Below are 22,062 nucleotides of genomic sequence, written 5' to 3'. Positions count from 1 at the left end.
TGGCCAGCCTGAACTCCCTGAGAACTCGTATCAGTCCATTTAACAATATCATTCTCTCTACTTTATTGACATCTGTCACTAAGTGTGTATTGTAAACACCACTAAAAATTTGTGTTATTTATCTCACCTGTGTTGAAAGTATAACTCTGGCGAAAGAAATGTCTCTTCTACAGGTAACCTAACCAGCTATATTTTTTTATTCAATCCTGTGAATAAAATCCGGGAATATAACCCCGTGCAGTAAAAATGGTTTAGGGAATTAACTTGCATTATAGTTATGTTAACTTTAACCGGTAATTCGGTAGGTGTATATTCTTTTAAAAAAACACTTCACGACACAAGTAAACTACAGATATTAATATTCACTTTTTGTGTTCACCAATGTTATTGTTATAGGTTAGTTTCACAAGTTTGGTTCTGTGTAAAAACCTATTGTAAAAACTAAATTTACGCGTATTTTTTTGTTTTAACTCGAAATTTAAAGATTGACATTGAAAACAACAAGATTAATTCATCGTACTGGTCTAAATACAAGTTTGTATTTAAAAAAATGGGCTTAAAATTCAAGCGTAAAACCATAACTTCTACTCAATGATTTTGCTTCGTTGGTTTAACTACCATTATATTTCTCTAAATTATTATGGTAAATTATTAACACAGCATATACAGGGTGTTCATTTTAAGACGGCTCAAATGCATTTCATGCTTAAACGGTTCTTAAAAAAATCACTCGGAAAACGATTTATTTCCCTGATATTAAGAAAAATACTAGCTTTACTGCCTTGGCAATATTTTCAGTAGAAAGGGGATGAAAAAATACATAAAAATGACCAATCGCGTGCTCTTCTTTCTCTTTGATAACAAGTTAAAAAATTGAAATATGATTAATAAATACCAGATTTTGAAATGGCCTAGCACCTTTAATTTTGAAGATATCGAATTGCGGTTTTCCGGTTTCTTTCATAACTTTTTATACTCTTTAAAACAATTGTATATGAAAGTAGGAGTCAACTGTGTACCCTCACTTTTGGTCGCGCGTCAGCCTCGTATGCGGGCAGAAATCTAAAATCAAGTCACATATTCTGAAACTAGAGGTGACTGGCAACAAAATTTTTCCTCTACCATTTTTCGCTCAGATCAACCGTTTAAACATGAAATGCATTTGAGCCGTCTTAAAATGAACACCCTGTTTAGCGAGTAGTGAGTGCATGATGAATAATAATTTATTGTTTTAGTAATATTATTATTATTATTACAATTGTTACAGGATGAATTTCACCCATTCATTGAGGCCCTTCTGCCGCACGTAAAATCATTCTCATATACTTGGTTCAACCTGCAGGCAGCGAAGAGGAAATATTTCAAAAAACACGAGAAACGCATGTCTCTTGAGGAAGAAAGGCGATGTAAGGAAGAACTGATGGTAAGTATTATTATTCTCTCGCTCTAATTTACCAGATACAATTTTACTAGATAATTATTCGTTATAGAATGTTTTTTTTAATATATGGTATAGCGTCTGAGCTTAAAACTAAACACCTACACTTTTAATCCTTGATATTTTAAGATATCGATATAGAAATCTTCTCTAATCGCCTTGTTTATTCTGTTTAGGGGTCTAATACCTTTATTTAGTCATAGCTTAAGTCTTCTCATGCTTTCTTTGCGGATTAATCAGAGAATTGATACAACAAACACTTGGAATCTTCATCCTCTGTCGAAAACTGATTACATTAGATTAATAATAATAATGAATATCTTAATGCTTATGAATAATTACCAAAAATCGTTTAAGATACAGTGGTCAAAAAAAGTATTCATACACTAAGTTATCTTACTTTCTCTGCTGAACTTTTGTTTCTAGGATGACTATTTCTTCAGCACTGAAATCGAAGATAGTAACAATGAATTTAATGCTCTCATTTTCTTTTATAAACATAAAGAATTGATTAAAAAGCAGAAATGTTTCTATTCGTAATGTTTCTTTATAGATACTTGTTGGGTAATTTACAAGTCATTTCCAAAAACTGTTCCTTATGAACTAGTAAGTTCTTGTATTTCAGTCAACTTGCTAAAATAAAATTTTTGCATGATGTTGCATCACAATGGGGTATACTTACTTAATCCCTGGCCATCACAGCCCATGAAGGCTTCACATCGTCCTCCACGTTCCTCTCAGCCAACTCAGTCTTGGTCTGCCTCGGGGCCTTCTCCCACCAGGATGCCTGTACATTGCTCTCTTTGGTGCAATTTCCTGCTTTTATGAAAGAGTCACAATATCAGACTCTCCAAACAGTTCAGCCACTTCAAGGTTCCGTTCTGATTCTGAAGCCTTCCTCTTCCCTCACAGATCCAAATATTCTCCTTGCTCGTCTGCTCGTGTCAAAACCCACGTTTCTGTGCCAGCACTGTCTCAGCACTGTCTTGAGAAGCCTTATTCTCGCTGCTCTTGGCACATTTTTACTTCTAAACACCGGTTGAAGAGCCCATAAACAACCATTTCCAGCAGCCATTCGTTCAGCAATGTCTTCTGTTTAATCGTGAAATCTCTTACGCCTTTAAAGGTATATTCCCCCCAACCGTAGGTTCCGAAATATCCTTCTCTTCCTTGTCACAACCATATATATTTGGTTTCCTGGCAGTTAACCTTCAAAAAACCAAACTCTTTGGCCGATGCCTCCATTTCCAAGAATATCGCCTTTAGCTCTGCTTAAGAGCTTGCCAATAAAAAAACCCACGTCATCAGCATAGGCTAACCATCCTGTACCATCTTAGAGTACAAATTCCCGCCTAGATTGACTGATAGCCTTCTCATAATCGTCTCTAAGACAATATTAAATAATGTTGGCGACATTGGGTCCCCTTCACAATGGGGTTTACATTATCGTGTTTTGTTAACATACTCGTATTAAATACAGATTTGGCGTTCAAAAAAATGTGTAAGTTATAATCTCTGGAATCGTTTTGGGTTTCGTGTTTCCAGTAGAATGTTTCATTTGTTTTTGTTAATTGATAAGTAAGATAATATTTGTCCATAGAGGGAAATCCTAAGCATGTTTAACTGCTCTATAAGATGGAAGAATAATGTGGGTTAAGTTGTATATTATTTAATAAATAATTTATTGGACAAGTATTATTTTCTTACTTGAGGCAGACTAGATGAGGAAGGATTCTGTAAGGCGATTCTCCGCGCCAGTAATAGGGCAACTCCTAAAAGGCCTCCCTATTCTGGAAGGATGCCAGGGCCCTGCTAAACGACTGTATGTTCCTACACTTGACCACAACAGTAAGTCAGAGTTCTGAAATCAATGATACATTTTCATCTGTTTTTCCTATTTTAAATAGGATTTAATTGGTTCGATTGTTAATAGTCATAGAACAAGTTAGTTTTCCGGTGTGTACCAGATTGAAATGGCCGTCAGCAATTCTATATCTCTTTTGTGACCCTTAATAATAATAAACGGTTTACATAAACCACAGTTTTTTTTTTTACTTTAGCTGGCCAAATGAAGTGTTCATGACATTACGTGGCCTGAAATGAAGTGTTCATGACATTACGTGGCCTGAAATGAAGTGTTCATGACATTACGTGTCCTGAAATGAAGTGTTCATGACATTACGTGGCCTGAAATGAAGTGTTCATGACATTACGTGGCCTGAAATAAAGTGTTAAATGTTTTAACAAAAAACAGCAAAACCAAAAAATATTTGATGAAAATTTTATCATAATTTTTTTTTTAATTTGCTTTCAAGTTGTGGCAACATCTAAGGTTATCGGCTCCCGTTACACTTTTTCAATGCACTGCCATCTAAAGACAAAACTGTGTATAACCAGATCGTTAGCTGTAAGAAGCTTCTTGGAAGTGAAAATCTGTAGATCGGTAGCTGGATTCAAATCCAGGATCATCTTGTCGCAATCCTTTACTTATCAAATTATTAATACAATATTATCATTATTTTTAATTTAAGGCGCGCATGTATCTGAGGTTATTAGCGCCCAGAGCTTTGTTCAGTGAACACGTTGTACGCTACACTGTCCATCACCGGACAGTGAGCTATAAGTAGCCACTAGGAAGTGGAAATCTAAGAACTCGCAGCTGGATTAATAATAATATTATTGTTATTAGAAGGGCGGGTGTTGATGTAATGGTCACGAACGTAGATCAGTATGTGGGAGTTCAGCAGTTAGAATCCCGAGTATAGCTACTTTTTATTTGTTAGAAAGAGAAAGCAAAAATAGTCGTAAAGTATTTGCTTCCGCCTTAGTGCAGGACATCTAATTGGTAGTTGGACGTTAAGCCCCGTCTTAAGAAATAGGCGATTACTTTTACTTTACACACTTATTATTTAGAAAATATAATATGGAATGACCTAAATAAGTATCGATGGCAGATGAAAACTAGAATAAATATTTGTATTATAATGCTAACAAAGTTTATGTAGAAAACCCCCCAAAACAAAAACAAACATTGATTTGAAGAATTAAATTTAGAATGATCGTGATTTTATGATTCCATCAGAATTGGGATTCAATTTACTCTAATTACAATTCTAGTTTAGGTTCTTTGTTATTCGTGAACTAATTTTGCTCTTTAAATTTTACTTTGTAGTTTCTTAGGGGGATTTTGACCCCCGAAAAGTATGCCGAATATTTCTATTGCTTTATTCTGGATATTTTGAAAACCATTCATGAAGGAAAAAGACATCTTTTTTATTCACAAAAATTCTTTCAGCTTGTACTTAGCATTTTAAGAAGTTAACCAATTTCATCCAATAAATTATGTAATCGTTTAAATACAATACTTTTGCTAGTCTAAGACCTAATAAGTACGTATAATGAAGCTATATATCGATAAACATTTCGTAAGGATGTTGTCAGATATGGATTTTTATAACTTATGTTATGGAACAAACCGGATTTGTAGATGGACATCAATTACCCGCCCCCTGATAAAAATTGTCATCTAATTCTCAACTGTTTTCGAGAATGCTGCCATAAAACTCTTTGGGGACAAAAGCTCTTCAATTACAAATTTAATTACAATATTAAATCGAACAAACATTAAATTGTCCAGAATATGATGATGAAATTTTTTTTCTTATAATATTCATATGCTAAAACCTTAAGCAAATTTAACTTTAAACAAATTTTTCAAAATTTCTATTCAACCATCTCATTTAAATAATTTGCTTGTAGTACTTCGGATAATACTGAATGTTTTAAATTGTTCTTAAACCAAGATGTGCTTAAAAAAGTTTCTGATGCTGGGGGCATTGCTTACCTGGCAGTTGATCTTCTTTTACAATGTACCTTACATTCTTCAATATTTTTGTAATAAATTCTGCCACGTCTGTAGATGCAGGACGTGTTTGGGCGGGCTGAAGGCGGCAGGTGCGTGGGCGGGTCGAAGGCGGCTACCTGGCGAGGTGAGCTCCGCCCACGGCTTCAACAGCCGCCGAGCTAGCCGCCTCCGACCCGCCCCAACCACATCGATCCAGACCCACAGGCGCCTAACATTTCCCTTCTTGCAATTTCCACATCGCCTATATACTTTTCTTTATGTATAGTATATATATACATAGATTTTCATCAAGAAAAATATTTTGTCGTCTTTTTTTGTCTCTTATTTGTGAAGAGGAACTATTTGCATTCATTCAGGTTTCCGCATTTGTGACCCAGAAATCCTCTTAAATACTTTTTCGAAATTAAACACCAACTTCAAGTGCTGCAATTTTCTTAGGTTAGAACTAGTTCTAACCGTTTGTGGTGTGCATGTAATTTAACTTTGCTAATTGAAAATCGTAGAAAGTTATAATTCAACTTTTAGGATTAGGTAGTTCGAAGGAGAGTGGAAAGAAAACAAACTTTGTAATCCTAAAAAAAAAAAAATGTAAATAAGCTATTGGACTAAACCCAACTACTTTACTAAATAGTGTTTTTGGAAATTTCATCATATCGTATTATCTTCAATTTATTTAAAGTTAGTATCATGGCGCACATCTGTGGATCTGTAACTCTTACTAGTAACACCATAATCACAAAAAGCATAAATAAATAAAATAAAAGAACAGTTATAGAAAAGATTTAGAGCTAGACTCATCTCTAAGGACATCACACGTGCTTCAAATTCCATTTTATTCGATGAACATGTATAAGGTTGAAGCCAACTAACTTTTTAGCAAAAATTTCCATTTTGAGAAATTATAATTACGAAAAAGCTGCGATAAGAGAGACTAGTATTTGAAGCTGATTTTTGTTTTTACTTAACGATTCAAATTTGTGTTTACTCAAATTTTTGAGATCAATCTTTAAACCAACAAACCTAACATAACCCTCACTTTCTGTATAACCTGAACCTATTAACCTATAACTAAACAGTCAGTTCCCAGCACATATCAACGGTCACCTTGGGAAAACACCAGTATTCTCCTTTTTCATATCTTCCACATCGTTAATTATTAAAAATCTCTGTTGATTAGATTAGATTTAAACGGCACCGCAGCCACCAGAGGCTTATTGTGCCTTCCCCTTTAAGTCTAGTAGATGAAACCTCCCCTTCTAAGAAGATTGAGGGCTTTCCCTACCAGTCCCTTCAGCGCTATAATCTCCTTTGGTCTCAAGGTACCAAATATCTCGGTAGCGCAGCCTCTCGATTGCAACGTAATCGAATAACAGGTGAGAAGCCGTTTCTTCATCTTCCTGACCACAATCTGCACAACGGTTCCGAGGTAATAAGCCCTACCTTGTGCAGGTGCTTTCTGAACCTTCCGTGCTCTGTGAATAGGCCTGTGATCAGAGTGATCTGATTCCTGCCCAAGCCCAGAGTCTTCTTTGGTTCTTTGTTTGCACAACAAGGGCGTAACCCTCTTGCTATGTTTAGCCCCAATACACATCACCCAGTTCTTTTCATGTTCTCTCCAGATCCAGTCTCTGAGAGCCACACGAACTGCACCCTTGGTGATTCCTATGACTGGTTCTGGGCCAATGAAGGGAGTACTAGCACCATTCCTGGCCAACTGATCTGCTGTTTCATTCCTCTTAATCACCACATGGCCCGGCACCCACTCCTGTTGGACTTTATTGTGCCTAGTTGTACTAGGGCCTTTCTGCATCCCCAGACCAGGGAAGAGGTAGTTCTGAAGGAAGAGAGGGCCTTCAGTGCCGCTTGACTATCCGGAAAAAATGCAAATATTTCTGAGATCCATTCGCAGATTTTCCTCAGCGCAAGTGTTGATAGCAAAGACCTCGGCCTGGAAGACGGTGGCATATCTCCCAAGAGCTCTCTCAATTAGGTTTAGCTTAGGTTAGCCCCATACACTCCAGCTCCGGTCCCGCAGGCCATCTTGGAGCCATCCGTAAACCACATGGCTCCCTTTTCACCTTGAATAAGAAAGGATTAAAAATGCTTGTGGATTTTATAATTGGAGATTTTCCAGAAAATACATTTTGAGGATCAACTGTTTGAGGAACATTAGTAGATACCAAAATGTTGTTTTGGCTAAAATAGATCAACCGAAAAAGTGCCCCTTTACAGAATCTATATTCTCTTTGAACTTGGAATACACATTGTACATATTAAATTACGTTTAATTAAAAAATAATAATAATGACACTTCCATTACTTCTCGGAGAGGAGAATAGTTAGAAATTCTCCCTAAAGTGTATTATTTGTAAAATGTACGGCTTTACCACTTATTTACAATTGCTGAAATTCTGCATTAGCTAAAAAGTGTTCAACCTAAACCACCACTTTTGTTTGGCCTCCATTCAGTGTTCTTTTGTTACAGACAACACTGTCCATCACCTGTCAGAAGCTCCCTAGAAAGAGAAAATCTAAGGGGCCCAGCAGCTGGGATTCGAATCCGGGATCTCCGCGTGGGAATCCAATACGCTAACCTCATAGCTAATCCCTTTCCTATTACCACTTTATTAAATTTATTTTATTAATTTTATGAGATTTGCTAAATTTCGTATGTATGATTGCATACTTTTGTTCATTTTTAATTTGAAATAAAAATGAACATTTTACTTTTATTTGGATAATTGTTGAAAGAAAATTCGTTTTATGACATTTTTAGGGATAACGGTGGGATGGCACCCCTTTGAAATGCCATTACAGTGAATTATACGGTTTTGGAACTTTATTTCCCTCTCTTAATAGAACCCCTTATTAAAAAAGGAGTTTGTTAACCCATTTTTTTTTATTTATATGTTCCATTAATATGCCACATGCATTATTTAAATAAAATATAGAGTTTCGTAATTTATATTGCATGTTTGAACAAATGGAAGTCGTTAGTAACTTTTGCTTTATTGCAATTAATAATAATGCTATTTAGTAATAGACAATACTTTGGAAATTTATTTGAAGAAGTACTGGTAAAATCAATCCATTAAGTTAAGTTTATTTGACAGCCATTTGTCTGTCCGTCTCAGTAGATTCGGTCTATGATTGCCGAGCAGGATGAAGTCAAACAGAAGTTATTCCAGAATCTGGTTACTTGTCTTGTCAAATTGGCAATAATGGCGAACTAATAATTTGAAATTTATATAAGTTACTTTTTAAAATTACTATGTCCTGTAAGAAACATTGTATAAAAGTCTATGTTTTGGTTTGTTTTGGTATTGATGGGATAAAACTCTGTAATAATAATTTGCTCTTTTCAGTGTAGGTCGAGTCTATTTCCTATTTCCGTATTGTTCTCTGTCTTGTAATTGTCTTCAACAAATGCTTAGGAAAGAAGTTGTAAGTAAAGTTTTGCAAACTCTCTATTGTTCTCTCAACGTGACTCCAAAAAGGACTGTGACCAACAAACTCCTCCTTTACAAAATAGTCATTAAGCCGATGTTGCTCTACGCCTGCTCCGCCTGGAGCCTGGACTTGTAAGTAAGCAAAATCAAGAAACTTCAGGACAACGCAAAAAAAATTTCTGAGATTCGCAACAGACTCTCTACGACGCACTAGAATTGAGTCACTCCACGAGACTAAGTCCATTATCCCCTGGTACACTCCTTTATCCAAAATCGTCTGCTGAAACTCCTTTCCATCCTAGACTGCCATCCTAATCCACTCTGCCGCGACATAGCCTCCTACAGATCCTTCTACAACATACAGACACAAAAGAATAAAACAGATACTCCTCTAACTCTCTACACTAGCTGCAGGTTTTTCCTCTCCCTTTTTCCCTGCATTCCTAACCTACTCATTTAACCTTTCTCGTTCCTCACTTTCCTCAAGAAGGTTGAAATGTATTATAGAAAAAGAAAGAAAGAAATAGAAAAGAAATTTATTATTCTGGGACAATTGTCCCCTAAGAATAAATACAGGAACAAATAGAGGCCTTAACAGTTTGGCCTGTGATCATATAGAAATTAAATAAATAAATAAGTATTTACAAAAGTGAAAATATAGTAAGTGAAAATGAAAGTAAAAATAAAATAATAAAACAGCAGAAATTAAGGAAATAAATTAAAAGAATTAGAATTTTGGAGGAAGCTGAATAGAAAGGAGATAACTGAATAGACGGGATTTAAAGATGGATAGGGTAGGAGCATGGCGGACAGATGAAGGCAAGGAGTTCCAGAGAGAGGTAGCACGTATTAGGAAGGACTTGTCAAAGGATGAGGTACGGCGAGAGGGAATATAGAGATCAGATGAGCGAGATCTAGTGTTACGGGAATGGATGGAGGATTTAAACTTGAGGAGTTGAAAAATATAGGAAGGCCTTTGAGACTGGATGACTTGAAAAAGGAAAGAAGCCAAAAAATATTGGCGGCGATAGACAGGAAAAAGCCACTTCAACTCATCGTAGCAGTGCGAAATGCGAGAGTCTCTGGAAATGCTGAAAATAAATCTTATGAAGCAGTTCATGAGGCGCTTAAGCTTAGCTTCAATATCACCAGAAAGACCGCCATACACTAAACAACCATAGTCGAAATGGGGGAATATAAGAGAGGAAACTAGGAGTTGCCGGGTCTTAATTGGAAAAAGGTGACGGGAACTATTAAACTGCTTAAGGATATGGATGGAATGGCGAGAGATTTGGGAAACATGGTTTTTCCAGGATAGGTTTTGATCGAAAGTGATACCAAGGTTTTTCACAGAGGAACAATATTTTATTGGGGTATTGTAAAGGAAAAGATTAGGAAGAGGAGCCAATGATTTATACATTAAACTTCTGTATTTATTTTATGCATATACATTTATAGAAATAAATATTCATTCATTCATTTGTCTATTGTTAAAAAGGAATTTTGTTCATTGTTTTTGGGTGACTGAATCACATTGATCCAAAAGAAAGAAAACTTATTTGCCAATTTGGGTAATTTTTTTTTTTAATTGTTTTATTTTGCCAAGCTTTTGCTCTAGGAGCTAGGTTATCTTCAGGGCTGTAGAACTTATTTTACAGTGACAGATTGCATTGTAATTGTTGTATACCAAATTCATGTACATTATAATCTGTCACTGTAAAATACGATATGTTCTACAGCCCTGAAGAAGACCTAGTCCCTAGGATGTAAGCTTGGCGAAATATTAATACAAAAAAATTGTTACTTGTTGAAAAAGACTAATATTTGTCTTCAATGAATTTTTCTTTTTCTGAAACTCGTTGGAGTGAAAAATTAATTAGGCATAATTTTTAATGGAAGAATAGATAGATTGGTGGTTATAATATTGTAAAATGCACTAGAAATTAAAATATGCTCCAGCGATGTAAACGCGTTCTTATTAAGTAGACATAATGATGGGAATGACAGAGAAATTACAAGGAACCCAGTTCAGACTTCTTTTACAAATCTATTCAGAATGAAGAAGGAAAAATACCATGGGATTTAGGTTCAACCCACCACTAAAACAATCTTTCAATTAAGAAGTTACCGCAGTTTATGTGGATATTAATTTAATAACATTGTTATTCATGAATAACACATCGCTATGATTTGTGCAGACGATCATGCTTTCTGGCAAGCATTATTTGACTAAAGAAATAGAAAATCTACTTGACTAGGGAATCGATTTTTATCGCATCCATACTCCGGAAATAGTAGAAGAACTTGAAGACCACATGTTCAATTTAAAGTTTTGCATTTATTTTATATTTTTTTTTAAATCACTAAAAACTTTTTTAAAAAATAAGTAAAGTGGCCCAGTCATTCAGCCAAATTTCTCCGATTTTGGAATTTCCCTTACATATTTAATTCTTTTTAATATTTTATAGGTGATAAGACTACAAATTATACTGAAATAATACGTTAGTGAAAAGCCACAAACATTTTTCTTTCCATTGTATAGTTAGATGAATATTCCTCGATAGTATGTTTCAAATAATAGTTTTACACATAAACAATTAGGAGACCAAGTTACAAGTAAACCGTCAGAGTTATGAGACCTCACTCTGGTGAGCTGTACAAATAACATAAGACCCCCTAAAAGGCACATCTACATAAAAATTCGAATCAAATGACACCTCATTCATGGAAATCGGTTCACGCGTTTAGGCGCTACGTTGTTTATCAAAAAAAGGTAACAAGAAGAAGACCAATTTTTGAAAAAGCTGTTATTGCCCATTTTCAGCAACTTTTTTCTCGTAATCTATTAAACCTGTGTTTTGCCAAAACAATTACAGTTACAAAGGAGGATTTGCCCTATATTTTAAAGAAAATTTGGGAATTTTATCTTTTATAGAAAAAAAATGGTCAAAGCTAGGTGTTTTTGAACTTTGCAGCTTTTTCGTGCAGTTTTTGACGATCAACCCTTATACAACTATCATACCGGATAGTTTTAATCAACTTTAAACAAAAATAAAAAAAAATTAGATAATTAATAGCAGAAAATTAGTTGCATGAATTCCCAAACGACAGTGCTGTGTCCGGAGGTGTGGAATTCAGATTGTAATGACACGATAAACTCTTGACGAATGACTGCCGGGCGGTCCAGATATCAGAGAACCGTTCAGCTTCCCTTGCCAGCCATGCATTCAACACATCTATCATCAATTCACTTTTTCTTTTTCGCTATACTTCCAAAATGTCGAATTGTGTGTTCCGTTTATCAATGGATTCAAATAATTTGTCGGCAGTTTCAAGAGCGCTCGATGTGGCTTATCAGTTCATAACTCTCTCTTTTTTAGGATACATTCATCAAACATTTGGTTTCCAATGCGATGATTTAACTTACTTTTCGAAATTATATTTTTTAGCTTCTACAATTTTCAAATAGTTCGTTAAATGAGCTTCGCCTTTTACGCTACTTCGCTGTTTTTTAGTGAGATAAGCAGTGGGCACTTAATATTAATTTTAATGTCATTAAACGATATTCACAATAACCACTAATGAATAATTAGTTATTTATTAATCTTTTTGAGAGTGTTTTGTTGGCATTGGCTTCAATTGTATTTGGATTATTAAATTTTTGTGCTCATTTATTGTATAAGCAAATGTTTTTCAAATTAATATACGAGGTCTGTAAATTAACTAAGTACGAGGGTCGTTTGAAAAGTCCGTGCAAAGTCAGAGAGATAGCACCACTGGCGCGTATCGAGCTTATGTTTAATTAGTAGCATCTCTTGGAAGAACACACACCAAGTTTCAGCCAGATCGGTCTATTTCTTTGTGTTTGGCATTCGTTTGAATCGAGGAAGTCGAGTGATTTTCAAAAAATGGACGAAAAAGAATTTCGTGTGTTGATTAAACACTACTTTATGAAAGGAAAAACGCCTCAGGAGACTAAAGAGAAGCTTGATAAACATTATTGTGACTCTGCACCTTCGATTAGAACAGTTTATAAGTGGTTTCAAAATTTTCGGAGTGGCCATATGGGCACAAGTGACTCTGGACGCCCTGTTGAGGTTACTACTCCAGAAATCATTGATAAAATCCATGATATGGTGATGGATGACAGAAGAGTGAAGGTGCGTGAGATTGCTAGTGCTGTGGGCATCTCGAATGAACGGGTACATAATATTTTGCATCAACATTTGGAAATGACAAAGCTATCCGCAAGATGGGTGCCGCGATTGCTCACGCTTGACCAAAAAACGAAATCGTGTAAGGACGGTTTGCAGCTGTTCCAGAAGAATCCGCAGGACTTTAAGCGTCGTTTCGTCACTGTGGATGAAACATGAATACATCACTACACTCCTGAGACCAAAGAACAATCTAAAGAATGGGTTACCAAGGGGGAATCTGCGCCAAAAAAGGCGAAGACCGTTCCTTCAGCCGGAAAGATTATGGCGACTGTCTTTTGGGATTCGCAAGGAATAATTCTCATCGACTATCTGGAAAAGGGTAAAACTATTACAGGTGCATATTATTCATCGTTATTGGACCGTTTGAAAACCGAGCTGCAAGAAAAACGCCCACGATTGGCCCACAAAAAAGTCCTTTTACATCACGACAACGCACCAGCTCACACCTCAGCAGTTGTGGTCGCAAAATTAATGGAAATAGGGTTCCAACTCGTTTCACATCCCCCCTATTCTCCAGACTTGGCTCGCTCGGACTACTATTTGTTCCCCAATATGAAGAAATGGCTGGCGGGAAAAAGATTTTATTCAAACGAGGAGGTGATTGCAGAAACGAATGGCTATTTTTCAGACTTGGACAAATCCTATTATTCGGAAGGGATCAACAAACTAGAGCAGCGTTGGACGAAGTGTATAAGCCTAAAAGGAGACTATGTTGAAAAATAAAAAAGGTTTACCCCAAAAAATTAAGTAGTTTTTATTTTTGCACGGACTTTTCAAACGACCCTCGTAATGGACTGATTTTTTTTAAATTTTTGTATTCGAAAAGAATTACAATTCTATATTGTCACCTTCAAAATAACTTCCTTCTGAAGCCACACAGCCCTGGAGACGTTTCTTCTACTCCTCATAGCAGTGCTCGAACTCCCGATACTGGAATAGCCTTCAGCTGGTCGGTTACAGCCGTTTGAATTTTTTCGACTGTCCCAAAAATGAGTTCCCTTGAGGTGATTTTTCAACTTCGGGAAGAGAAAAAAGTCACAAGGACTCAAGTCAGGCGAATAAGGAGGCTGAAGAGCCACAGGAATGTTTTTACTGGCCAAAAACTCTTTTATTGAAATTGCAAGGATGGCGAAGTCGAAGATCAAATGCATGCTGATTTGTTTTTTCGATATCCACGGAATCGTCCACAAAGAGTTTCTACCTCCAAGGTCAAACGGTCAATCAACACTTTTACCGAGAGGTTCTTGAAAAAACTTCGAAAAAGGGTCATTCGTGTGAGACCAAACATCCAAGAACAAGTGGGTGTTGCATCACGATAATGCTCCTTGTCACACAGCAATTTCAATAAACCAGAGTTTTTGGCCAGTAAAAACATTCCTGTAGCTTCTCAGCCTCCTTATTCGCCTCGTAAGACATAACCTTTTTATTCGGCTACAGTGTGCATTTCCTTCTTGCTGATTTAAGTTTATTTGTAATTCTATTACCGTTTGATATTATTCTTTGAGTATTCGTCTAGCTGTTGTTGAGACTTTGGACAATGGAAAGACAGCCTGAGACATGATTGGTAATCTTGCTGGGTAACCAGTTATATTTGTTTAGTAACCAATAAACCGTGGAAGCCCACACAGCATCGAAACTTAACATACCATTTTTATTTATTTATTTTTTATTTTTTTGCTGTGTTTTCACTCAAAAGAGCATTCTCTGTGTTCCGATTTCCTTTATATGAAGACAACTACAGTTGATACTCAAGAAAATAGGGGCGGTTGTTGGTCTTGTGGTTATGATAGTGGCTATGTAAGTGGGAGATCCCCAGTTCAAATCCCCCGTATGACTACTTTTTATTTGTTAGAAAAAATTGTTTATAGCAAAGTATGAGCTTCCGCCCTCCGTCCACGACACCTAATTGGTAGTTGGACCTTAAGCCACGCCTGAAAAAATAGGCGATTGCTTTACTTTACTCAAGAAATGTATAATGAGTATAATACTGAAAAAGTATACCTGTATCTTTTTTTTCTTTTTGGCTTTTCAAAAGATGCTGTCCTCCTTTCTTAAAAAGAACTGTAACGTGTTGTGACTAGCAAACATTCCATAATTACCACAAAATTAGATTTTGAAAAGCCGGAAAAAGCCTTTGATAATCAAATTATGGGCGGATTAGATGTATTTTTATTATTATTTTTAGCGAATAAAATATTTGTTGAAATTTTCATTTTACAATAAAGTTAAATGTTTTAAAAAAATAAAATAAAATATTAAGACTAAGGTGCCACGGTAGCCGAGAGGTTAGAGGCGAGACCTGTAAAGCTGTAAAGCTAATATGAATTGTGGTACTGGGTTCGATTACCGGTCTCTAGGCCTTGGATTTTATTTAATGGTTAATAAAAGAAGTGTACAGTAAAGTATGTTTGCTAGTCGCCTCCGTCCACGACACCTAATTGGTAGTTGGACGTAAAGCCCACCTGAAAAAATAGGCAATTACTTTACTTTACTTTTACTTACTTTATTTTTTTTTAAGACTAAATTATAAATCCTGTACTGCTAATACTGAAAATAAAAAGCAAGAACTTAAAAATGAACGGAACCGTTCGCAGAAACACCGGACGTGAACGAAAAGTGCGCGGCACTTCTCCCACGGGTTAATTAATCTCATATTTTTGGATTAGTTCAACTAGAGATATTAGAAGGTAAATGACAGTGGGGAACACTGCATTCTTCCGTACCGAAAATGTGTTTTGCAAGTATTAGTTTCAAAACGGCAAATAATTTCTTTACGTCCCTTTCATAACGTAGACAAATCAATCACTACATGCATGAAATCTTCCACTTCATGAAATTCTCCATAAAGAGCTGTACATCACTTTATCGATTCTGTTCTTCATAAACCCGTGATTGGCTCTCGGCCCACTTATTGGTCCTGCTTTTATTGGTTGAGTTGCCCTCAAATCATGGTCTGCAAGACTGTTTACTGTCCTAATGTAAAATAGAATTTATCTTTATTTCAGTAAATTTATATTCCATCTTTCTATTACCATAATCTCATTGGCAGATATAATATTTTCTTATTTCTTTTTATAGCCTTGCAATAACCTCTTACCCAAAGCAACTGAAAGGCTCCTTCCTCATTTTAATAAAGAATTTTGTTTGTTTGATTTTTAATTAAAGATGTGTCAACATTTGAGGCAATTATCGCCCGTAGTACGAGTACTACATATCTACTATCGATAGTACTACTATCGTACTTGTAGCGCGCTAAAAGGCAATCACTCACCAGTCAGTGAGATGTAAGAAGCCTTTATCAAAAGTAAATCTTAGAGTTAGCAGCCGAATTCGAAACTAGGAAGTCTGCGTGGCAATCCAGAATCTGTAGGCGATAATTTGCTGAGCTAATCCCTTCCTTTGTCATTCAGTATTGCGAATGTCTGCAGTAATATGATTTATTCCTATACGATGTGTACGTAGGGTAGCACTATATTTATGCATTGCACTCCGGCTGTTACTGGCTGCAGTGGAGACGGAAAAACAGTTAAAGTCGAATTCTCTACACCAAAGTAAAGCTAAACTAGGGCTACAGCGGACAAAAATCAGATATAGTTGTAATTAGTTCGTAAGATTAAAATTTAAAAAGACTTGTGTATCTTTCAAATCTTCTTTTTGGGGTGTGGGTCGTTGATTGTGCAAAAGAGATCCCAGTACGGGTTTGTTTACAATTTCTTGAATATTAAATAGCGTTCAAGCCCAAAGATATCGATCGCCGAACATAAAAGGGGAGGCTAAATTGGAATGAGAGAAGTATATATATATTTTTAACGTGATTTGGTGAGTGGTGTTGTATTGTAGATATAGATAAGGGATTGTAGGGTGAATAGACGAGACGGGTGTTCGGGTATGCACTGTCCTTGGTGTTGTCCTTGCGACCCTGTTCAAACCCTCTTCTAATACTTCTGTTTACTCACACACTATTAATTCGAATACTCTCATACTACTCCCTTGAACCATCACATGCATACCACTGAATTACGTAGATGTCTATAGAAATTGCATGAATGTTTTTCTCTGTTTGCCCAAAAACTATCACAAAAATTAAAAGTTCCACGTAAAGGTGGTTTTTACAAAATTCTTTTTTTCTTTTTCTTCGTGATTGTTAATTGTGAGCTAGTTTGTCGAGATAAAGGGTGTTTACCGGCACGTACATGGATATATAGGACAGTAGTAAATGTTAGAAACGGGGTAGACCTTTTTCTTTTCATTCATCGCGAAAAACGAAGGCAAAGTAAGGAACTGTGAGCTAGTACGACGAGATGAAGGGTGTTTAGCGGTACGTACATGGATATATAGGACAGTAGTATATGTTAGAAACGGGGTAGACCTTTTTCTTTTCATTCATCGCGAAAAACGAAGGCAAAGTAAGGAACTGTGAGCTAGTACGACGAGATGAAGGGTGTTTAGCGGTACGTACATGGATATATAGGACAGTAGTATATGTTAGAAACGGGGTAGACCTTTTTCTTTTCATTCATCGCGAAAAACGAAGGCAAAGTAAGAAACTGTGAGCTAGTACGACGAGATGAAGGGTGTTTACCGGTACGTACATGGATATATAGGACAGTAGTAAATGTTGAAACGGGGTAGACCTTTTTCTTTTCATTCATCGCGAAAAACGAAGGCAAAGTAAGGAACTGTGAGCTAGTACGACGAGATGAAGGGTGTTTACCGGTACGTACATGGATATATAGGACAGTAGTAAATGTTAGAAACGGGGTAGACCTTTTTCTTTTCATTCATCGCGAAAAACGAAGGCAAAGTAAGGAACTGTGAGCTAGTTCGACGAGATGAAGGGTGTTTACCGGTACGTACATGGATATATGAGACAGTAGTAAATGTTAGAAACAGGGTAGACCTTTTTCTTTTCATTCATTGCGAAAAACGAAGCATAAGTAAGGACCTGTGACCTAGTTTGACGAGATGAAGGGTGTTTAGCGGTACGTACATGGATATATAGGACAGTAGTAAATGTTAGAAACGGGGTAGACCTTTTTCTTTTCATTCATTGCGAAAAACGAAGCATAAGTAAGGACCTGTGACCTAGTTTGACGAGATGAAGGGTGTTTAGCGGTACGTACATGGATATATAGGACAGTAGTAAATGTTAGAAACGGGGTAGACCTTTTTCTTTTCATTCATCGCGAAAAACGAAGGCAAAGTAAGGAACTGTGAGATAGTTTGACGAGATAAACGGTGTTTTTCGGTACGTACATGGATATGTAGGGCAGTAGTAAATGTTAGAAACGGGGTAGACCTTTTTCTTTTCATTCATCGCGAAAAACGAAGGAAAATTAAGGAACTGTGAGCTAGTTTGACGAGATAAACGGTGTTTTTCGGAACGTACTTGGATGTATGGGAGAGTAGTAAATGTTAGAAACGGGGTAGACCTTTTTCTTTTCATTCATCGCGAAAAACGAAGGCAAAGTAAGGTAGTTTGACGAGATGAAGGGTGTTTACCGGTACGTACTTGGAAATATGGGACAGTTGTAAATAATAGAAACGGGGTAGACCTTTTTCTTTTCATTCATCGCGAAAAACGAAGGCAAAGTAAGGAACTGTGAGATAGTTTGACGAGATAAACGGTGTTTTTCGGTACGTACATGGATATGTAGGGCAGTAGTAAATGTTAGAAACGGGGTAGACCTTTTTCTTTTCATTCATTGCGAAAAACGAAGCATAAGTAAGGACCTGTGACCTAGTTTGACGAGATGAAGGGTGTTTAGCGGTACGTACATGGATATATAGGACAGTAGTAAATGTTAGAAACGGGGTAGACCTTTTTCTTTTCATTCATCGCGAAAAACGAAGGCAAAGTAAGGAACTGTGAGATAGTTTGACGAGATAAACGGTGTTTTTCGGAACGTACTTGGAAATATGGGACAGTTGTAAATAATAGAAACGGGGTAGACCTTTTTCTTTTCATTCATCGCGAAAAACGAATGCTGGTTATAGAAATTTTGGTTGTTACAGATTTTAGGACAGGTAACTAAAATATTAAAATATTATTTAGTGTATATAAAAGGTATAATTTTATGAAATAGATTGCTGAGTATATTGATGGATGTGTATTTCTGCGTTTTCCTTATGGAACGATCAGACTACTATCAAACTAAGGGAAACTATTTGGCGAATGTGTGAATGAAATGGAACTATAGATGGCGTGGCAGACAGTCAAGTTGGCCCATCTCCACGTTGGGTCAAGTTCAACTTGCCCTCTTACCATAACTTCCCGTTCTCTAGTTTTCACATAATTCTTCCTTTACCATCATTCACATGTTCGTCCAAAGGTTAATATCCAGTCATAATACTTTCTTTCACACCTCGTGCATTTTTTTTTTGTTTTTGTTTCCAGTTTTCTGAATGGTAAATTCCAATGAATCAAAATAAATGCCAATAGTTCAGCTCCACCGGTTAATTCAATACCTTTGTACGGCTATTAAGTACGGGCGAGTGTTGGTCTAGTGGTCAAGAGCGTGGCTTTGTGTGTAGGAGATCGCCAGTTCGAATCCCGCGTAGGGCTACATTTTTATTTGTTAGAAAAAATTGTTTACATTAAAGTATGAGCTTTCGCCCCCGTCCACGACACCTAATAGGTAGTTGGAGGTTAAGCTCCGCCTGTAAAAAAATCGGCAATTACTTTACTTACTTACAATTAAGTTACCATTCCCTACTGTTGATTTGGTTCGTTACATTTACAAAAGATTGACATAGAACCCTGACTTAAAAGACAAGAGATGAACAAACGATCCTGACTTGTTCAAAAACTACTAGACCAGATCTTGACTTTCAGTAGACAACAAACGAATAATATACTCTAATCTGAAACCCATATGAACTCGGAAGTTTCAGGTTCAACAGCGTATCCAATCCTTGCAAACAAGAATCCTTTAAACTATAGTTAGCTCCCGATTATGCATGAAACCCAGTATAACATTTCACAAAGAGCTCTTTTCTTGAAAGTTCTTCCTGATGATTCTCTAAAACTTCTTCGAATGATGTGTCCTTTCCGATGATCAAGCCAGTCTAACCAACTCCTCATTACCGAAAAATTTCTATGAGAGTATGTGGTACACAGTCTTAGTCGCTTAGAACAGTCCAGAGGTGAAGGCATACAAAAATTAGTTCTTTAATCAGTCCAGCGATCCGAACAGACATATTTTTTAAGAGATTTGCGTGTCTGCTCAATTAAAACGGAGAGTAGAACGTATTGAACAGTAGATATCCTGCAAGCTAGAACGCAAATACGAGTAGTTCCTGTAAGAGATAATAAAAATGTTACGATGTTTGGGAAATGTTAAATAAAGTTATCGGCTAGCCAATAAACAATATGGAGAATTAATATATATGTTTTGAGTGAGGAGAAGGAGCTGTGGCAAGTTGAATGCGACACCCTCTGTATGTCTGAATTGCGGGATGTTTCTCAGTGACAACTATGATAGTTGGGCGAACAGGCTTGGCTGCACTGTAAATAAACAAGACAATATTTAAAGAGGAGCAGCGGGGGTTGGTGCTAAATCTCCGCAACTAGCATTCCCCTTGGCCTGTACACTGGCGGCACATTCTACAGCCGGCCTTATTTACTGCCTAGCAGACGACAATGGAGTCCCCAACAGTAGTACAACGACTACATGTACCCTGTGTTTGCAACCCCTGCAGTCTTGCGCTACCCTTAGACATACAATCCTCCGACCCACTTCTTCTCTTATACTAATCTCTTACTTAACTTAATGGTGATAATAATGTATCCATCGGTAATGCGCTCTCCTGTACATCTCTTAATTCCGAATTCCACTGTCTGTGCTGTCTCCTTACTCATTTACATATTACACCAACATTCTATACAAAAATCTGTCACACGATTTACCCTTACTTACTATTCACAAAGTTCTAATTTACAAATTTTCTTCACTTCCCAAACATTTGAGTCATTTAATTCTTACCAACATTATGCAATTTGTAAAATCGTACATTATACTGAAATCTAACATTACAGGAAAGCTAACCCCAGCCTACCTTAGGAACTATCCTAAAACTAATGTTTTCCAGAAAAATGTTCAATAAATGTTAGCGTGTATTAGAAGTTTGCAGTCAATCCTGGGTGCCATTTTGCAAGAGAATCTCAAAAAAATAAAATAAACAACTCACCGAGTAAAGATGTCTTCAAACTCTGTATTTTAACAATAAACTTAACCCACCTTAACAGTAAACAATACATATGGCCATACAGTACACAATAATCGCACTTTAGACTAATTCTGCTCATCTTTTGCCTTAAATTATCGGAAAACATTTTTTTCAGCAATATTTATAGATTTACCTGTTTTTTTAATGTCTATAAAAAGTTTAAATAAAATCGTAGGAGCTGTTTTGTGAGCAAATCTCAACATTCGGAAAATTATATGCGGTTCCGGAAGTGGAGTCAGCCAATTTTCATCAAATTTAATGTGATACTTGATTCTCATTAATATTATATTATAGGCGGCAAGAGAGTACAATATACAATTTTGGCACTTTGAAGGAAAAGGTGCCTGTTCGCATTAAAGAAACTATTATGTTTCAAAACTCTTTCTAGAAAAGTGAAGCTTCTCATATATAAGACCCTGACTAGACCGGTAGTGCTTTACGGGAGCGAATGCTGGGTTTTGACCCATGAGAGCAAGACAGCCTTGAGAGTATGGGAAAGGAAAGTATTGAGGAAGATACATGGTCCTGTGAACGAGGGAGGAGCATGGAGAATCCGCACCAACATGGAACTGCAAAACTCTTTATAAAGAAGCAGACATCGTTGAATGCAGTAAAAAAGGAAGATTAAGTTGGTTAGGATATGTGGAGAGGATGGTGGATAATAGAATCCCTAAAAGATTTTTATATGGAAGGCCCCGGAGGCGTCAGAAGAAGAGGTAGAGCCAAGACTGAGATGGTTTGATGACGTCGAAGGGGATTTAAGAGAAAATGGGTGTGCGAAGGTGGCGATTGAAGGCTCTTGATTCAGGACTGTAGCGCCGAAGAAGAAGGAACTGTCTCAGAAGTGTCCTTAATCGAATATCG

The 22,062-nt window shown here is 36.5% G+C and overlaps 1 protein-coding gene across 3 annotated transcripts in view; it reads left to right on the top strand.

Moving 5' to 3' along the window:
• NfI (Nuclear factor I) overlaps nt 1-22,062 on the top strand; it is a 218,254-nt gene that overhangs the window by 77,759 nt on the left and 118,433 nt on the right. For all 3 annotated transcript variants that reach the window (XM_074143669.1, XM_074143668.1, XM_074143667.1), the window contains exon 2: nt 1,268-1,423. In XM_074143669.1, the coding sequence (XP_073999770.1) occupies nt 1,268-1,423 (156 nt within the window). The remainder of the gene's footprint in view (nt 1-1,267; nt 1,424-22,062) is intronic.

This window comes from Rhodnius prolixus, unplaced genomic scaffold, assembly GCF_049639745.1.
Source record: "Rhodnius prolixus isolate KJV_2025 unplaced genomic scaffold, Rpr scaffold_12, whole genome shotgun sequence".
Classification (NCBI taxonomy): Eukaryota; Metazoa; Arthropoda; class Insecta; order Hemiptera; family Reduviidae; genus Rhodnius; species Rhodnius prolixus.
Note: the sequence above shows the minus strand (reverse complement) of the source record. Positions and strands in the feature narration are given on the sequence as shown.